Here is a 20,272-nt window from a genome sequence, read left to right on the forward strand (position 1 = left end):
TCTCTCTCTCTCTGTGTGGTGTGTGTGGTGTGTGTGTGTGTGTGTGTGTGTGTGTGTACGTTACGCATACTATAATGGATTATGAATTGATTCAAGTAGCGGTTTTTTGCAACTCACATTTTATGAAGACAAATAAACTCTACAATTGGGCTCCATTAAAAAGAATAGTAATAAAAAAATAGAACACTTTGGTAACAACTAAAATTGCTCTCACGAATGACTTGAAACGATTTTTTTAATTTTAATATTCGTAAAGTATATTATTACGGCATTGAAGGATGTACCTCGGTAGTATGGGTCTATTTTGATCAAGAACGTTCGTAAAGACAAATTAAGTTACTTCATTATAAATTTACAGCTTCTTCTTTAACTTTTGCGTCGGGATTACTCTTAAACAATGCTCAAGCTTGCAAACCCCTTCTTCAGTGCAGTAGCTACTTTCTATCTCATTTTCATTTTCAATTAACTTTTAATTCGTTATCTTAGCCTAATACGATTAAGTGCCAGTTTGCACCAAGATTCAGTTTCATCTTTTTTTTTTTCCAAAACAATAATTTCCATCGGCTAATATTGGCCCCACAGATACGTAAGCTATTGTATGTTATTAAACTTCGTTTACACATTGTTACTATTATTATTATGTTCTCGGGGGTATTGCGAAATTCCATCAAGATACCCCTTATCTACTATGTCAAGGGCAGCGCGATAGAAACCGCTTCCCGGCCGCCAGCCGAGCACGAGAGAGATATTATGATGTCAATTTTCATGGTGGTCCCTCCCCCTCCTTTTTTTTTTTGGGGGGGGGGGGTGTGCTTTAGCCCGTTAGGAGTTGTTAGACATCAGATCTATATAACACGTACTTTTATCATTGTGTTTCGTTTCGATTTTTCGTATAAATTCGCTTGAGTAGACCTATTGTATACTGGGTTCCCGCGTTGTGAGCGATGTGACGTCATCGTACCTGGTAACGCTGTGCAGCCTCTTAGACCTATATATAATGTCTTCTTTATATATTTATTTAGTTGAATTTCGCCTGCGTCGTTTGCTGTAGGTGCCGAATCCTGAATCATACGCCAACGCGCAAATTCAGCAACCTCTTGAAGATGCGCAGGGTCACTCACCCCCAGCCCCCAACCTTGGGTAGACATGCTGGAAATGGTCAATTTACACGCTTGGTTAGGCGCCAAAACGACTTCAAGTGGTCGTGAGAAGGTTTCGCTTATTTCGTCTACTTGCTCCAGAAAAATATCCTCCTTACGCCCCACCCCCCTTGCTGCGTGTGCTTTGCAGGTGGGCTGAGAGAGAGAGAGAGAGAGAGAGAGAGAGAGAGAGAGAGAGAGAGAGAGAGAATATGTTTCTGTGTGGTGTTTTGCAAGGAATATATCCCTGTGTATTTTCGTCATAGCCAACCTGCGTTCATACGTATGTGTGTATATGTATACATACGCATTCGCGTATGCTTCAAGTATGTCTGGTGTATTTACAGTCTTTATTTTCATTGACACGAATCAAATAGCGCCGCTCGTAATGATTCAAACGAAGAGGATTAACTTTTTGAATCGAACAGATTTCACATACTCCACGGCACCCTCTCTCTCCCTCCGTCCCTCCCTCGTGTTACCGTCTTTCCTGTATGTTTTGTATGAATTACAAGATCATTCAACTTTCTTGCCCTCCCCTACCCCTACCCCACCCCCACCCCCACATCCCAGTATAAGTACCCTAGTGGTGCCCGTAACCTGTAGTACATGTATTACGTTGTAGTAGTCGTTGTTTGTATGTCTAAATATACGGTCGTTTTTACTCGTCGATATCCACATGTAAGATTATTATAATATTGTTCTTTCGTAACCAACTCTCTCTCTCTCTCTCTCTCTCTCTCTCTCTCTCTCTCTCTCTCTCTCTCTCTCTCTCTCTCTCTCTCTCGAATCATTGTGTAAAACTATCCAGTCCAACTGGGGAATAAGAAATTGAATAGAACTCAAATTTTTGTACGATTCAAAAACTCCAGTCAGCCACTGGAGATGAACAAGAGAAAGTTTAAATAAATAAATAAATAAATAAAATTTCATCGTAATAAAAAGTCTCATAAGATCTTAAAGACTTTTTTTGGTAGTTAAAAGAAGAAATAGACCGGATATGTCTCTTAATAGTCAAACTACACCAAAGAATGGCGGCGTGGCTTATCTAGAATTCTAAATGAGCTTGTCTAGAATTCCAAATGAGCTTATCTAGAATTCTAAATGAGCTTATCTAGAATTCTAAATGAGCTGCTCGTAACAAATAAATAAAGAAATTGTCAGTGGAAAGATCTGGGATCGGTGTATCCAGCGTTCTAGACCTATAAAAAGTCGTTAACAACCATGTTGGAGTTGTTTTAGAATAAAAAAAAAAAAAAAAAAAAAACATACCCGTAGACCACATAAATATTGATGGGCGTGGAAGACTTCCCTTGGGAACACCAGAGATTACTGTAAAGTCCCTGCTGCCATTACTACAAGAAAAAAAAAGTAAGTCTTGCATAGACGAACTTACAACATCATTGCCAATGGTGAAATATATCCTATTATAGCATTACAAGTCCCAAAAAATGCTAGCCTCTCTCTCTCTCTCTCTCTCATAGTGACCCTCGCACTCTCGTCTTGTTAATCCATAAGCGTTACTGTCAAGTGTGAATGAAAGAGGGTGTGGTATAGTACTATTGATGCCAGATCCAGACGGGCATCGCGTTTATTCTCCTTTGTTTAGCAAGGACGCTCCGGTCCGCTTTATTTATTTATTTATTTTTTTTTTTTTTCACTACAAGAACCAGTTTATGTTACGACCTGCTTTGATTTAGTTTTTATTTGTACGTTAGAATTGTTTGTGAGGACGTAACATGAAATTGTGTTTGTGCAGTACTACACTTGGTATACCTTATAGAGCCTACTAATTGAAGACGCTAGACCTAGGTAAATAAACAAATAAATAGACCCATAATAATCGTATTTTTGTCCTTATTAGTTGAAGACGCTAGACCTAAATAAATAGAAAAACAACTAAATATACCTATTATCGTATTTTAAAAGTGTTTTTTTTTTTCACAAATACATCCGTTCAACTACCAGCTACACAATTTACTGCTTAGGTCAACATAGGCTTAAAGGTAGGCTAGGGTGCTACTTATCACACCTTCGAGACCCTAATCAGTATTATCATTTAGAAAGTAAATATATTCACGGGAATCGTGATAAGAGGAAGTGACCGTAGCAGGAGACATGTGTAAATAACTGACCCTTAGAGAGAGATAGAGAGAGAGAGAATTCTCAGATCTTAGTACTAAGAAGTAATCATACCTAAAAGCACTTTTAAGTAACAGACTTTGAGAGAGAGAGAGAGAGAGAGAGAGAGAGAGAGAGAGAGAAATTAAACCTTCTGTCAACAGTGGATCCACCCCCTTTTTAAGAACATACGTCCGTTGACAACAAGACACCGTTAATCGGGGCTTGCAAAACACAAACACACACACACACAAACAGATCACCCGATGACATTGAACAACGAGCCAAGGTCGCTGGTTGTTATCAACATTTTATTTATTTTTTTCTTTTTTGGAGTGTATATGAGTGTAATACTGAAGTATATGTGTCAAGATCTGGACTCTCTCTCTCTCTCTCTCTCTCTCTCTCTCTCCCCTCTCGTCTCTCTCCTCATCTCTCTCTCCTCTCTCCTCTCTCGCCTCTCTCTCTCTCTCACTTTTTATATACACCATACATAAATAGGTCTACAGAGAACTGGTTCTTGGCGCCAACTATGAAAGGCTTTGACAGTATTTATACCTGGGGGGTGGGGGGGGGGGGGGTTGGTAGTTGTGGTCGTCAACATCTCGTACCCTTGCACTAAGGAACGCGATTAGACGCAAGAGTTGAAGAACAAATAGAAAAGAATAAAATAAAGAAAAAAGACACGAACACTTGATACAGCTGTTTTATATAATGTATATATATATATATATATATATATATATATATATATATATATATATATATATGTTAGTTTATATAAATTTATAGCATATGTTAAATAAATTATTTTATATCTAGAAATAGTACTAATAGTATTATTCAGTTTTAGATCATTCATATCAGAATGCATAAAAAATTCCGTGAACTAATATATAATATATATATATATATATATATATATATATATATATATATATATATATATATATATATATATATTATATATCAGACATCGTCGACGCAGTGTTCATTCAACCAACGCTTAAGAAGATTAAAGGAAGATTATCAGCGTGGGTGACCTAAATTGGCTTACTTGTGGACGAATCTCTTGGTATAAATACCACCTTTTCTGTAAACTTTTCTCATTCATATACCCGAAGAGAGAGACAGCAGTCTCTGAAATATAGTACTTTTCTCTCTACATTTTGGTGTTTTTATGGGCTCCTTTTATTAGATGGAATTCTGTTGTTACAGAACACTTTTACCAGTCATATATATATATATATATATATATATATATTATATATATACTTATATATATATATATATAAATATTAGTTCACGGAATTTTTATTGCTGAAATGAATTATCTAAAGTTACCGATATGATCTAACTAAAAAGAAGAAGAAAAAGTCATCTACCACAACAACCAATAACCAACAACAACAACAAGAGCACCAGAAATATAGCTTATGAATATGCTTGCGTACCTGTAGCTATTAGTCAGAAGTGAAAGTTTTGGCGAGTTAACTATTATGATATATACCTGATCTGCGGTCTTGGCAGTTGTAGATTGGCAATAAATTTCCAATGTAGCACGCAGGAAGACGTGCTTGAGAGTATTTTTTTTGTGTATATATATGTATATACACATATATGCAAACATACATGCATTCGTACGTACACTGTATATAAGCGAATAATACCACAGGGAAATGGATTCCTGACGTGCTAGAGAATATGTTTGTGTATATATATATGTATATATGCTATGTATATCTGCACATATATGCAAACTTAGCTACATACACTCTATTTAAGCGAATAATACCACAGGTAAATGGTTTTCCCCTGGTATTCGCTTATTTAACTGTGATTTTTTTTAAAAGCATACACTATATGTGTATGTACTATGTGTATATATGAAACACCCAGAACTTAATAATCTGAGAAAACTCTATCTTAGGTCGTTGTCGTATTGAAGTGCTCGTTAGACGAAGCACACTAATCTTTTCTAACGAGTAGCCCGATAATTGACTCCTAATTTGGGGGGGGGGGGGGGGGGGGGGGGGGGGGGGAGCCGTCCTCAATGAAAAATGTGTGGCAATTGATCATAATAATCGTGGGATGTAAGATATGTCAATGTTTGCATATATTTGCTTGTAACTCATTTTTCTGTATATTTATATAATATTTTGTTTACTTTTTCTTAATTATAACTTTCACGTACCAGATGGCCTTGCTTTGAGAGAGAGAGAGAGAGAGAGAGAGAGAGAGAGAGCAAGTCATATCTGAGTTGGTATATCTTTGTTTGCAATTTAGTTTATTTTATGTTTAATTATTTTTTATTCTTATTTCTGACACTATTCGCGTATGACATAACCTTGTCTTAGAGAGAGAGAGAGAGAGAGAGAGATTTACTTAAACAACATAGCTTAAGATATTTATTGCTATCAATTCTTACAAGAGGATTGCGCTGCATTAGTAGATATAACGAAGAGTTGAATCTCTCTCTCTCTCTCTCTCTCTCTCTCTCTCTCTCTCTCTCTCTCTCTCTCTCTCTCTCTCTCTCATTGTCATCATACTTCAGAAATTTGTTTGGTTTGATTCCATTCTATTCCACAACTTTTCAATGACCATCTATTACATAAAAATATAAACATAACTTTTTTTTGCAATTCTTAATACCGAAGGTTACGTAACGATAAGTAGCTTAATGAACGATGCATCTGCAGTTAATAGTAACAGCTCACTCATCATGTGTTACGTAACTTCAAAGTCTTTTATGAATTAGCAAGCTTAGTGTATCGGCAACATTTTCAGATGTTACGTAACGCCAAAATCGCTCGATTCAGTGAGCGTTACGTAACGACAAAAATTGCTACGTAGCGATAGTGCGGGACCCTACTTCTAGGTGGGAGGGGGAGGGGGGGGCGTAACATGTGGTCCCCCCTATTCTATGAAAAAATGATAATATTGAAGACTTAGATCATAATATCATCAATTAGAAATATAAAAATGGGGAAAAATGTTAAAATCTGTTATAGAAATAAAGTTTTGAGAAATAATAATAATAATAATAATATAATAATAATAATAATAATAATAATAATAATAATAATAATAATAATCATAGTAAGAAGAGTGCTGGACTCCTAAGGAGGCAGGATGCAACCCGGAACCCCACACTATAAATACCACCCAGTCGAATTGGAGGACTGTGATAGAGCAAAAAAAAAAAAATAATAATAATAATACAATATTTAGCTAATAATAACCTAAATGAGAAATATAAAAATGCGAATGAAATAAAAAAAATCTGTTACAGAAATAATAAAATTTTGAGATAACAATTATGATGATAGTAATACAATATTTATATAATATATATTAGTATATAAATATATACAAATGATAATGATGATAATACAATATTTATATAGTATATATAGTACATAATATAATACAAATAATAATTAATATAATAATAATAATAACGGACAATACATGAGACAGACTAAAGAACTAGCCTGCGATGACACATGGCAATGGCTACAGAGGGGAGAGCTCAAGAAGGAAACTGAAGGAATGATAACAGCGGCACAAGATCAGGCCCTAAGAACCAGATATGTTCAAAGAACAATAGACGGAAATAACATCTCTCCCATATGTAGGAAGTGCAATACGAAAAATGAGACCATAAACCACATAGCCAAGCGAATGCCCGGCACTTGCACAGAACCAGTACAAAAAGAGGCATGATTCAGTGGCAAAAGCCCTCCACTGGAGCCTGTGCAAGAAACATCAGCTACCTTGCGGTAATAAGTGGTACGAGCACCAACCTGAGGGAGTGATAGAAAACGATCAGGCAAAGATCCTCTGGGACTATGGTATCAGAACAGATAGGGTGATACGTGCAAATAGACCAGACGTGACGTTGATTGACAAAGTCAAGAAGAAAGTATCACTCATTGATGTCGCAATACCATGGGACACCAGAGTGAAGAGTTAAAGAGAGGGAATAACAAATGAATAAGTATCAAGATCTCAAATAGAAATAAGAAGGATATGGGATATGCCAGTGGAAATTGTACCCATAATCATAGGAACACTAGGCACGATCCCAAGATCCCTGAAAAGGAATCTAGAATAACTAGAGGCTGAAGTAGCTCCAGGACTCATGCAGAAGAGTGTGATCCTAGAAACGGCGCACATAGTAAGAAAAGTGATGGACTCCTAAGGAGGCAGGATGCGACCCGGAACCCCACACTATAAATACCACCCAGTCGAATTGGAGGACTGTGATAGAGCAAAAAATAAATAAATAAATGAAATATTTATATAGTAGCTTATAGGTATAATATGATCATCTATATATATATATATATATATATAGATATATATATTATATATATTATATACATATTATATTATTATAGTATAGTGTATATATATAGTATGTAATATATTCATGAAAATTGGTCTTCCCCCACCTCATAATATTTCTCTAGTGGTCCCAGCGTTGATTCAGGAACGCCATTGGTGAGCCGTTACAAAGGCAAAGTATGGTTAGCAACACCATAAATATTTTATATATATATATATATATATATATATATATATATATATAAATATATATATATATATATATATACTATATATAAAAAGAAGAACGAAGTTTGTACAACACACACAAACCTGTTTTTGGTGGGGGTGAGGTGTCAGATCCGGCGCCATATAGTATAATATTTAAGAGGCTGTTGGACTCTCTCTCTCTCTCCTGGATAGCCTTGGATATCATTCTATCTGTTTTGCACTTTTGATAACTTGTTTCTGTGTGCCATCAACGACAAGACTTCTTGTTTATATATAATATATTATATAGTATATATATATATATATATATATATATATATATATATATATATATCTATATATATATATAATACATATAATACAGAATATAATATAATATTATATAATATTTAGATTAATTATATTATATTATAAATATATATATATATATATATATATATATTTGTTTGTTTTGCCATAAGAATTCCTTGAAAATAATGCTTTCTGTCGCGGTGAGTCGGCAAGATATGCTACAAGATGAACAATTATAATTTGTCCATGTAAGCCACAGGCACGTAAGAATTACATATTATTAATTAATTATTATTATTATTAATTATATATATCTATATATTATATAATATTATTATATATATTATTATATATATTTTTAATCACAGTCCTCCAATTCGACTGGGTGGTATTTACAGTGTGGGGTTCCGGGTCGCATCCTGCCTCCTTAGGAGTCCATCACTTTCCTTACTATGTGCGCTGTTTCTAATCACACTTCTGCATGAGTCCTGGAGCTACTTCAGCCTCTAGTTTTTCTAGATTCCTTTTCAGGGATCTTGGGATCGTGCCGAGTGTTCCTATGATTATGGGTACAATTTCCACTGGCATATCCCATATCCTTCTTATTTCTATTTTCAGCTCTTGATACTTATCCATTTTTTCCCTCTCTTTCTCTTCAACTCTGGTGTCCCATGGTATTGCGACATTAATGAGTGATACTTTCTTCTTGACATTGTCAATCAACGTCACGTCTGGTCTATTTGCACGTATCACCCTATCTATTCTGATACCATAGTCCCAGAGGATCTTTGCCTGATCGTTTTCTATCACTCCTTCAGGTTGGTGCTCGTACCACTTATTCCTTCAGGTTGGTGCTCGTACCACTTATTACTGCAAGGTAGCTGGTGTTTCTTGCACAGGCTCCAGTGGAGGGCTTTTGCCACTGAATCATGCCTCTTTTTGTACTGGTTCTGTGCAAGTGCCGGACATTCGCTTGCTATGTGGTTTTGGTTTCATTTTTCGTATTGCACTTCCTACATATTGGAGAGATGTTATTTCCGTCTATTGTTCTTTGAACATATCTGGTTCTTCGGGCCTGATCTTGTGCCGCTGTTATCATTCCTTCAGTTTCCTTCTTTAGCTCTCCCCTCTGTAGCCATTGCCATGTGTCATCGCTGGCCAGTTCTTTAGTCTGTGTCATGTATTGTCCGTGCATTGGTTTTTTGTGCCAGTCCTCTGTTCTGTTTGTCATTCTCCTGTCTCTGTATATTTCTGGGTCTCCGTCTACTTGGATAGACGATGATCTCAAAAACAGAATGATTGAAAGGGACAAAATGCAAGAAAGGCTTAAACAAAATAGACAGGATGAAAATCTAAACAATGAGTATAAGGAAATGAAAAAACTCACCAATTCTAAGATGCGTACTGCCAAAGCTTATTATAACAAAGACAAGATCAAGAAAAGTAAATCTCGTAAAGAAACATGGAAAATTATGAATAATATTGTATCTACTAAATCAAATAAAAAGATTGAATACGACAACCCAAAAGCTAGAGCAGATCAATTTAACCAATACTTTGCTAATGTAGGAAAAAATAACTTATGGTAAAACGCAGGAAATGCTACAAAAGTACGAAAATGAAGATGATAGAACCACTCAAACTAATATTGGTAATAATATAAGATTGTTTAGACCTCAACCAGTTACAGTAGAAACAATAATATTAACAGTTAAGAGCTTGAATAATAGTAATGCTTACGGGACGGATGGTATTCCTACCAGCTTTCTAAAAGATTCCCTTATAGTTATTGCATATTATATCACAGTTATTATAAATACATCGATTGTAACTGGGAAAATACCCTTCTATTTGGAAACAACCCCTCGTAAACCCTCTTCACAAGGAAGGAGACAAGGACGACCCTGGTAATTACAGACCTGTTTCTGTCCTTCCGGTGTTATCGAAGGTAATGGAAAAGATTGTGTGTAATCAGTTAATGGAACATCTAGAAAAAAAATAATTTGATTTCTAACACTCAACATGGATTCCGTAAAGGTTTATCAACAGAAACAGCTTTGATGAAATTAACAGATGAAATTTATAAAAAATATTGATAGAAAAAAAGTTTCCATATAATTTTATGCGACCTATCAAAGGCATTCGATAGTGTTAACCATGATGAAATGTGTAAATCTCTTAAGGAACATCACATTGATACTTTTTGGTTTCGAGATTACGTGGGAGATAGGAGTCAGGTAGTTAGATTAGGAGACGTAAATTCTTGTATTGAAAAGGTTGAATTTGGGGTCCCACAGGGATCTGTCCTAGGCCCAATTCTACGTTAATGATATGATTAAATACATAGAAAACTGCCTGCTAATTCAATATGCTGATGACACCCAAGTTCTTTTGGCTGATCAATTAGAAAATCTAGATGCCTTGATTAAAAGGACTGAACTAATATTGCTCAAAATTAAGAAATATTTTCTAAGGAAAGGGCTATTATTAAATGCCACCAAAACGCAGTGCATGTTTGTGGGTAGCTCACAGTATATTAGCAAAATTCCAGATGACATTGTAATAAAATGCGATGGGGATAAAGTAAAGATAAGTCAACATGTGAAAAATCTAGGTCTACACATGGACAGGTATATGACATTCAGTACTCACATTGACGAGCTGAGTAGAAAAGTCAGTGGCATTCTAATGTATCTAAGTAGAGTAAAAGATTACTTTGATGATACTACTCGAGCCTTGATTGTGGAAAGCCTGGTCCTGAGTGTAATAAACTACTGTATTAAGATATGGGGAGTAACAAATGATATGCACATGGAAAAAGCTCAAAAAATCCAAAACTTTGCAGGTAGAGTAGCCGTTATTGGGGTGAAAAAACACGATCACATCACCCCAACCCTCCAGCAATTAAAGTGGATAAAATTAAAAGAAAAGTGTATGTACGATGTTTGTGTTTTTGTTTGTAAAAGTTTGAGAAAAGAATATCCCAACTGGCTATACACATTTCCTACAGTTGGTAATTGTAGGAATGCATTAACAAGACAGAATGAAAATCTATATGTAGACAGCTATCGAACAGATTTGGGTTCACGCTCGATGGCAATAAGGGGCCCAGCTTGCTGGAATAAACTACCTCTGGAATTAAGAAAATGTATAGATGTTAGTTCTGAGTTATTCAAAAGGAAACTTAAGCAATACTTCTTAAATTTTACTTGAATGTATATATATCCTAAAATTTTTACAATCCAATTATTGTGAATTTTATGTAAATAATTTATATTGTAATGTAGCAGAATAACCATTTTATAATGGAATAAAGGTTTTTGACTTTGACTTTGACTTTTATCTGCCCTTCTTCCCATGCACTCTTGAGCCACTCGTCTTCACTGGTTTTCAGATATTGCCCCATTGCTCTGTTCTCGATGTTGACGCAGTCCTCTATGCTTAGTAGTCCTCTCCCTCCTTCCTTTCGTGTTATGTATAGTCTGTCCGTATTTGCTCTTGGTTGTAGTGCTTTGTGTATTGTCGTATGTTTCCTAGTTTTCTGGTCTCTGCTGCGAAGTTCTTCATTCGTCCATTCCACTATTCCTGCGTTGTATCTGATTACTGGCACTGCCCATGTGTTCATGGGTTTTATCATATTTCCGGCGTTGAGTTTTGACTTGAGTATCGCCTTGAGTCTCTGCATATATTCTTTCCTGATCGTGTCCTTCATCTCTTGGTGTTTTATATCCCCTCCTTCCATTATTCCAGGTATTATTATTATTAATATTATTAATAATATTATTTTTATTTTTGTTGTTGTTGTTGTTGGTTGTTGTTGTTGTTGTTGTTGTTGTTGTTGTTGTTGTTGTTGTTGTTCTCGGTTGAGAACGGCATGTCTAGCCTAGGTCTAGACTTCAGACAACAATGCCTCGGGTACTGAGCCAGCAGGCTGAAGAGAGAGAGAGAGAGAGAGAGAGAGAGAGAGAGAGAGAGAGAGAGAGAGAGAGAGAGAGAGAGAGAGTTATATTTGGAGGAAACAGCCAGCCTGAATTCACCTTCCCCTCCCAGACGAACCAAATCTTGTCTGGCCAAGCAACTTCGGAGCAAGTTTATTTATTTATTTATTCATTTAAATTCTATACTTGCGTATTTATCTAGCGCGGATGTAGATGGTGAATGCTTTACGCAGTAGTCTTTTATATTTACGCAAGTAGAAGTTGTGGATATTGGGCTGTTGTTAATAGATTTTATAGAACAACAGTTGTGTTTTGGGGGTTTGGTTGTAGGCTACGCGTTATCTATCTGCCGAAGGCGCTATTAAATCCTTAAATCCTAATCCAAAAGGGAACTATATAATACGCTGTCAGGATTAACGTTGAGGCTAAGGTCATATTCCTATATCGTACTGTCCAGATATGCTTTCTTTTTTCATTTTTTTTTTTTATTCCTGTCTGATTTCTTTTATACAAGGGACTTCGTTTCCAAGTTATTCATTTCAGCTTAGGTTTAGATAGATTTTAAGCTGTAGTATTTCAATGCTTGGTCTTTCCATGATGTGATCTTAAAGAAATTAGACGCATATTCAACGCACAAAAAAAAAAAGAAAAAAGAATTCACTTCCAAACATCAGTGGTGCGTGTTTTGGCGCGCATTTGTATACGCAAGTGATCAGTTAAGAAAGAAAATCAAAGGAAACACCTCTCCACTTGGAGACACATGTTCATAGTACAGGTGTTTCGATCGAAGTTAAACAGGTGTTTTTTCTCTCTCTTTGACATCATGGCTCATTTTGCCTAAGGTCATATCAGAAGTAAATCAAGGTTGTTATTTTCCCGTACACACACACACACACACACACACACACACCACCGGGAAGCACAGCTAAGCTTTAACGGCTAAATAAATTAGCGTCATGCCAAATCCCTGTTTGGTTACTGACTGTAACACGAGTTGACTGAAATCCTATTTAATACTTCGTAACCAAATCGGTTAACGTTCACCGTAATTTAAACAGGCTCGACGATAACTCTAGAAACAAACGTTTTATATTAAAACAAGCGCTGACAACTAAATTCCTATATAAGAAACAAGCGCCGGCAACTAAGTAAAAACGAGGCCATATGATACTCTTTGCTTCTAAAAGAATAGAATATATGCAGCTGAATTCCTGTGAGAAACAAGTGCTAGCAACTAAGTTAGTTTTTAAAAATGAGGCCATATGTTGCTCTTTAGACTAGAATAGAGATTTAGGCCGAAAGCCAAGCGCTGAGACTTAAAAGGGGTGTTATTCAAAAGCTGGTGTGAGAGGTGGACAAAGAGGCAGGTAGAAGTGTACTGATTTTTATTATGTTGTTGTTGTTTAGGATTAAGCTGGCTTTATGCCAGCACGGGCTCTTGCTCATAGAGCAGCCCGTAGTTTTTATTACAGTCAAGGGAAATATAAATATACAGCATGCGGACGGAAATGTGGTCACCGACCCGCGAGAGAGTAAAAGTGGGTCGGCGAGACCCGATTTGTGTTTCTTGAGAGACATAAAATACAAAATATAAAAGTACACAATATGTGGTTATACAAGCTTTATTCACTGACGGAAAGCCCGCTGAGTGCTCTCTCAGGGGGAAGTAAGAACAACGCGAATGATGAATTATATACAGAGAAAATTATGAATAAGCGTTGTTGTCCTTACACTGGAATAGGAGGAAAACTTCACAAAGTTGCGCTGTGTACAGCCTTCGCTTTTTTACACGTAGCTAAACTTATCACCAGATCTACAATCCTCCATTAAGTGAAATGATATGACAATAACTCTATAATTGCTAGTAATCATTCTTATTTATATTATATTCTTTTCCATTTATCCTCCACAGCGATAGTGACGTCATTAGCTAGGCCTATCACCACATCTTCAATACTCCATCATGTGAAATCATATAACAAGAAAACTCTAATTGCTAATAATCATTCTCATTTACATTATATTTTCTTCCATTTCTCCTCCACAGCGATAGTGACGTCATTAGCGATCGGGTCGACGTTCTTCTTGTCGACTGTGGCAGGAATCCTGACCGACATTTTGGGCATCCGCCTGACCACCTTCATCGGCGGAGCTTTGGCCACTGCGGGGATGTTCATCTCCTCGTTCTTCTGCGACCAGGTCGGTGTCGCTCGTTATAGGAGCATTATTATAGTCAAACCAAAATGAACTATAGAAACATTGACAGATTTGATTCATAAAACCTTAACGTAAGTTGGGATGTGGTTATAGTAACAGCAGTTACATTAAGTGACGAAGGAAATCGTACATTAAACTGTTTTGAGGATAAGGTAGGGTAAGGATAGACTTAATTTATAGTTGTCTAAATTCCCAATAGACTCACTGATGAAAGTAAATGACACCAAGAGATAGAGAAAGAAAAAACAAATACTGTTATTGGCCCCTTGGCCCCTCTCAGAGATTGTCAATTAAGTATAGCCCGTGGGATGGGTAAGTAGAATTTTATGGCTGGATTAAAGAACCCCGAATTGGTGGATGCAGATTAGCCCTTGAGATTAACCGTAGTCGGATTATAAGTCGGGAAGAAGTTTGACAAACATAGTTAATGACAGCCATTTGGTCAGCCAGAGCGCAGCGTTGGGTATGAATCACCAATACCGTGACGTCACGTGCCCTGGTCTCTCACACGTGGTTAATCAAAAGGTAAACAACATGACTTGCTGTATGCCCATATATCTTTTTATTCAATCATTTATTCTGTTAGTTATAATGCCAAGCAACTACGCTGTATTTGGCCCTTCTAATTCACGTGAAAAAAACGAAAACCTCCAATATATAATACCATCGTTTTCCAAAAGAAAAGTCATACAAAGACCAACATACCTACATGCCTATTGGCGTGCAGACAGAATTAACGTTGTGTTCTCTGACGTTCTCCATTTAATCAAATTAGCAAGAAATAGTTTTAATGAATTGTTTTTTTCTTATGAATGGAGAGTGTATTTCAGATTGTAGCATACGAGAAATGCTTAGTAAAACCAGTTTTGGTTGCATATAAGATCAACGAAATGCATTTAAATATAACTGGTCAGCAAAGACATTGCGTTAAATTAGCAGTGAAAATGGTGTCTACATCATGTGCCAAATCGGTAAAATATTTAAGCGAAACGGGACTGTTGAAGTATCAAAACTGGAGTGAAACGTCCGATCTTATTCTTTTAATAATGAATGATTGGCTCGACATCATGAATTCTTCTTGCATGTATGGATAGTTTGGTAAAATCAATGCTTTTGGTATTTATGTAGAAAAACAAACGGGTAAATTGCTCAAGGTCATCGAGGTAATGAGTATTATGACAGTTAAAAGTCCTAATGCTAATAAAAATATTAATTTCTGGAGGAAGGAATAATTTTTTCATGTAAATCTACAATGTGAAAAAATCTGTTCTATAAACATTACAGTTGTAATGTTACTTGCTAAAAGCTCATGTTTATTATTATTATTATTATTATTATTTATTTATTTTATTTTTTTCTTTTTTTTGCTCTATCACAGTCCTCCAATTCGACTGGGTGGTATTTATAGTGTGGGGTTCCGGGTTGCATCGTGCCTCCTTAGGAGTCCATCACTTTTCTTACTATGTGCGCCGTTTCTAGGATCACACTCTTCTGCATGAGTCCTGTAGCTACTTCAGCCTCTAGTTTTTCTAGATTCCTTTTCAGGGATCTTGGGATCGTGCCTAGTGCTCCTAAGATTATGGGTACGATTTCCACTGGCATATCCCATATCCTTCTTATTTCTATTTTCAGATCTTGATACTTATCCATTTTTTCCCTCTCTTTCTCTTCAACTCTGGTGTCCCATGGTATTGCGACATCAATGAGTGATACTTTCTTCTTGACTTTGTCAATCAACGTCACGTCTGGTCTGTTTGCACGTATCACCCTATCCGTCCTGATACCATAGTCCCAGAGGATCTTTACCTGATCGTTTTCTATCACTCCCTCAGGTTGGTGCTCGTACCACTTATTACTGCAAGGTAGCTGATGTTTCTTGCACAGGCTCCAGTGGAGGGCTTTTGCCACTGAATCATGCCTCTTTTTGTACTGGTTCTGTGCAAGTGCCGGGCATTCACTTGCTATGTGGTTTATGGTTTCATTTTTCGTATTGCACTTCCTACATATGGGAGAGATGTTATTTCCGTCTATTGTTCTTTGAACATATCTGGTTCTTAGGGCCTGATCTTGTGCCGCTGTTATCATTCCTTCAGTTTCCTTCTTTAGCTCTCCCCTCTGTAGCCATTGCCATGTGTCATCGCAGGCTAGTTCTTTAGTCTGTCTCATGTATTGTCCGTGCATTGGATTGTTGTGCCAGTCCTCTGTTCTGTCTGTCATTCTCCTGTCTCTGTTTATTTCTGGGTCTTCGTCTACTTTTATTAGTCCTATTTCCCATGCACTCTTTAGCCACTCGTCTTCACTGGTTTTCAGATATTGCCCCAGTGCTCTGTTCTCGATGTTGACGCAGTCCTCTATACTTAGTAGCCTCTCCCTCCTTCCTTTCGTGTTATGTATAGTCTGTCCGTATTTGCTCTTGGGTGTAGTGCTTTGTGTATTGTCATATGTTTCCTGGTTTTCTGATCTATGCTGCGAAGTTCTGCCTTCGTCCATTCCACTATTCCTGCCCTGTATCTGATTACTGGCACTGCCCATGTGTTTATGGCTTTTATCATATTTCCGGCGTTGAGTTTTGACTTGAGTATCGCCTTGAGTCTCTGCATATATTCTTTCCTGATCGTGTCCTTCATCTCTTGGTGTTTTATATCCCCTCCTTCCATTATTCCCAGGTACTATTTGTATCCTGTCTCATCTATGTGTTTGATGTTGCTCCCATCTGGTAGCTTTATCCCTACAGTTCTCGTTACTTTGCCTTTTTGTATGTTGACTAAGGTGCATTTTTCTATTCCAAACTCCATCCTGATGTCCCCAGATACAATCCTTACAGTCTGGATTAGGGTATCTATTTCCTTGATGCTCTTACCATACAGCTTGATGTCGTCCATGAACATCAGATGGTTGATTTTGTTGCCTCTTTTCTTGAGTTGGTACCCGGCATCCATCTTCTGTAGTACTTTTGTCATGGGAATCATGTCTACTACGAAGAGTAGTGGGGACAGTGAGTCGCCCTGGAAGATCCCTCTCCTGATATTAACCTCTGCTAGTCTTATTCCAGAGCTTGTAAGTATTGTATTCCAGTTGCGCATTGTATTTTTGAGGAAGCTGATGGTGTTTTCTTCTGCCCCAAATATTATCAGGCATTCTATTAGCCATGTGTGTGGTATTATGTTGAAGGGTTTCTTATAGTCTATCCATGCCGTGCTTAGGTTGGTTTTCCTTCTCCTACTGTTCTTCATTACCATTTTGTCTATCAGGAGCTGGTCTTTTGTGCCCCTACACTTCCTTCTGCAGCCTTTCTGTTGGTGGGGGATGGTGTTTGTCTCCTCTAGGTAGTTGTATAGCCTTTCACTGATGATACCTGTTAGTAACTTCCACATTATTGGTTGGCAGGTGATAGGCCTGTAGTTACTGGCTATATTTCCCTTACTCTTGTCTTTTTGTACTAAGGATGTTCTTCCTGTGGTCATCCATTTGGGTGCATGGTGATTTGAGATACAATGCTGGATTGTTTTCTGCTATTCGTGGGTGTAGGGCCTTGAAGTTTTTGAGCCAGTATCCATGGACTTCATCGGGACCTGGGGCTTTCCAGTTTGGCATTTTCTTTAGTTGGTGTCTGACTGTTTCTGTCGTGATGTCAGTGAATCTTTGTTTTGTTCTCTTTTTTCTTCTTCCTTGACTTCCTGGAGCCATGTTGCATGTTTGTTGTGTGATACCGGATTGCTCCATATGTTTTCCCAGAGTCTCTTACTTGGTTCGGCTTCAGGAATTTCTGGGTGGTTGTCTTCCCCTCTTAGTGGCTGTATAGTCTTTTCTGGTTGGTTCCGAATAGTTTGTTCTGTTGGTATCCCTTATTCCTGTTCATGTACCGTTGGATCTTATGTGCTTTTGGCCTTAAGCCTCTGTTTACATCTTCTATTGTGTTGTTTAGTCCCCTCTCTTGTACTTTGTATTCTTGTTGAGTTCCTCCCTTGTTTTTTTGCCTTCTTATTATTATTATTATTATTTTTATTATTTTTATTATTTTTATTATTATTACTGTATTCAGAAGGTGGAACCTATTCATATAAAACCATCCCACCAAAGGTGACCACTGACTTGAAATTCTTTAAGCTTCCAAAGAATATTAAGGTGTTCCTTAGGAAGAAGTAAGACGAGTTGAAGGGAAATAGTACAGAAAGAATAGATGTCACTTATTGAAAAAGAAAAAAAAAAGAATAAAGGAATAAATTAACAAATAGATAAAAACTACTACTGTAGTTAATTATAGTTTAACTTGATTCATTCTATTTGCAGGTGGAGGTCCTCATGATAACATACGGACTGATGTTTGGTGCCGGGGCATCGTTTGCCTACACTCCATCTCTGGTGATCCTTGGGCATTACTTCCAGCGATGGATGGGGCTGGTGAATGGGTTCGTGACGGCGGGGTCCTCCATATTCACCATAGCGTTGCCCTTCATTCTTCCGTATGTTCTGGAAACTGGGCTCCAGTTGACATTCCAGGTGTTGGCAGGTCTCAATGCATTCTTGATGGTATGTTTGATAAGGTCTGAACTTTCGTATCTATAAAGTGGACATATTAAATTCATTTACCCAGCTCACTTTCAGTTGATATGTGTAATGGAGACCTTTTGATATTTAAGCTAGCTACAATTTCTTTTCGTTCAAGGAGTCATTTACTGTGTAATTTGTCCTTTCTTTGCTTATATGTATCCATTCTTGTGTTGAGGTGGCTTTTTTATGATGAAAATGTGCACTCCAGACACCTGATTAGTTATCAAATTAATTTTCAAGAGGAGCACAAGTACAGGGTATACGTATTTGATGTCAGAATCCATAGGTTTTATAGCCTGAGGAATTTTGAGAGGACTCTAGATGTGAAATGTAGTCTGAACATTGTAAAAGAAAGGAAAATAATCAGTAATTGGTAACACATGTATCACTTTAGGTGATAGTATTTCCAAAGCTAGTGTTGAATTCCATGTATGTAGACAGAAAGGAGCTAACACTGAGAATTATATAAAGAAAATGTGTACAGCACTGATTAGGAAAATAAAATACCAGTACATAATTTCTTTAAGCTTTATCTAATATAACACTTCCCAAGTTATGCGTCGTAAGAGGTTCCAGGGAATATCCAAGGTAACAGGTGTGAAAAACCCAAAGAATTTCATTACATATTTTCATTTGACCATTGCGACATTGAAGGTGCTGCAAAAATCAAATTGTCTGCCTTTTCAGGTTGCTGCATTGGTGTTTAAACCACTAATGCCAATGTTGCCGCCGAACAGACCTCAGTATGACAATTCGTGCCAAGGACGTTGCAAGAGTTTCTGGTCAAGAATCATCAACTTTGAAATATGGAAAAATAAGCGCTACGTCATTTGGACTTTTGCCATTCCTTCTGCGCTGTTTGGCTACTTTGTTCCCTATGTTCACCTGGTATGTGAAAGTTCTTATTTTAAGGAGACAAGTGGAAGGTATGAAATAAAATTATACTTTGCAATCTACGTATAATAAGAGATATTAACTAATATGGCCAATGCATGGGGTAATATTATTGTTATTATTACTACGCTATTATTATTATATAGGGTAGTTTGAAACCGCTGAGTCATATTTCTAGAAACATGAGTGAATCTAAGTACTATCTCCATAGCAGTTGCATATATCAGATGCTTTACCAAACTTCAGGAAAGCACAGAGTCTAGAATAAACCACTGGATCTGTTACTTCAGCCACTCTGTAATTTCATAGTTGTTCATAGTACATTGGTCTGTGAAGGATTAAATTTTAGTTTCAATATAGTAAAAGATTTTTTCATAATTCTTTGTGAACTCTTCCAAAAAACATAATGCTCTTCTACATTGATTTTATGTATTGTAAAGTTTGGTAGGTTCTAAGGTTCTCTTTAAGTAGAACAGTCACTTGCCCTGATTACGTTTTGTTTTTGTAACCATTCTGTCACCAGTACACCTGTTATTTATAGTGGAGGTAGGTTTAGGGAGT

The 20,272-nt window shown here is 36.8% G+C and overlaps 1 protein-coding gene across 7 annotated transcripts in view; it reads left to right on the forward strand.

The window, feature by feature from the left end:
- LOC135199457 (monocarboxylate transporter 10-like) overlaps positions 1–20,272 on the forward strand; it is a 110,702-nt gene that overhangs the window by 43,876 nt on the left and 46,554 nt on the right. For all 7 annotated transcript variants that reach the window (XM_064227531.1, XM_064227526.1, XM_064227529.1 and 4 more), the window contains exons 3-5: positions 14,097–14,248; positions 18,557–18,796; positions 19,505–19,705. In XM_064227531.1, coding sequence (XP_064083601.1) covers positions 14,097–14,248; positions 18,557–18,796; positions 19,505–19,705 — 593 coding nt within the window. The remainder of the gene's footprint in view (positions 1–14,096; positions 14,249–18,556; positions 18,797–19,504; positions 19,706–20,272) is intronic.

The sequence above is a fragment of the Macrobrachium nipponense genome, chromosome 25 (assembly GCF_015104395.2).
Source record: "Macrobrachium nipponense isolate FS-2020 chromosome 25, ASM1510439v2, whole genome shotgun sequence".
NCBI lineage: Eukaryota > Metazoa > Arthropoda > Malacostraca > Decapoda > Palaemonidae > Macrobrachium > Macrobrachium nipponense.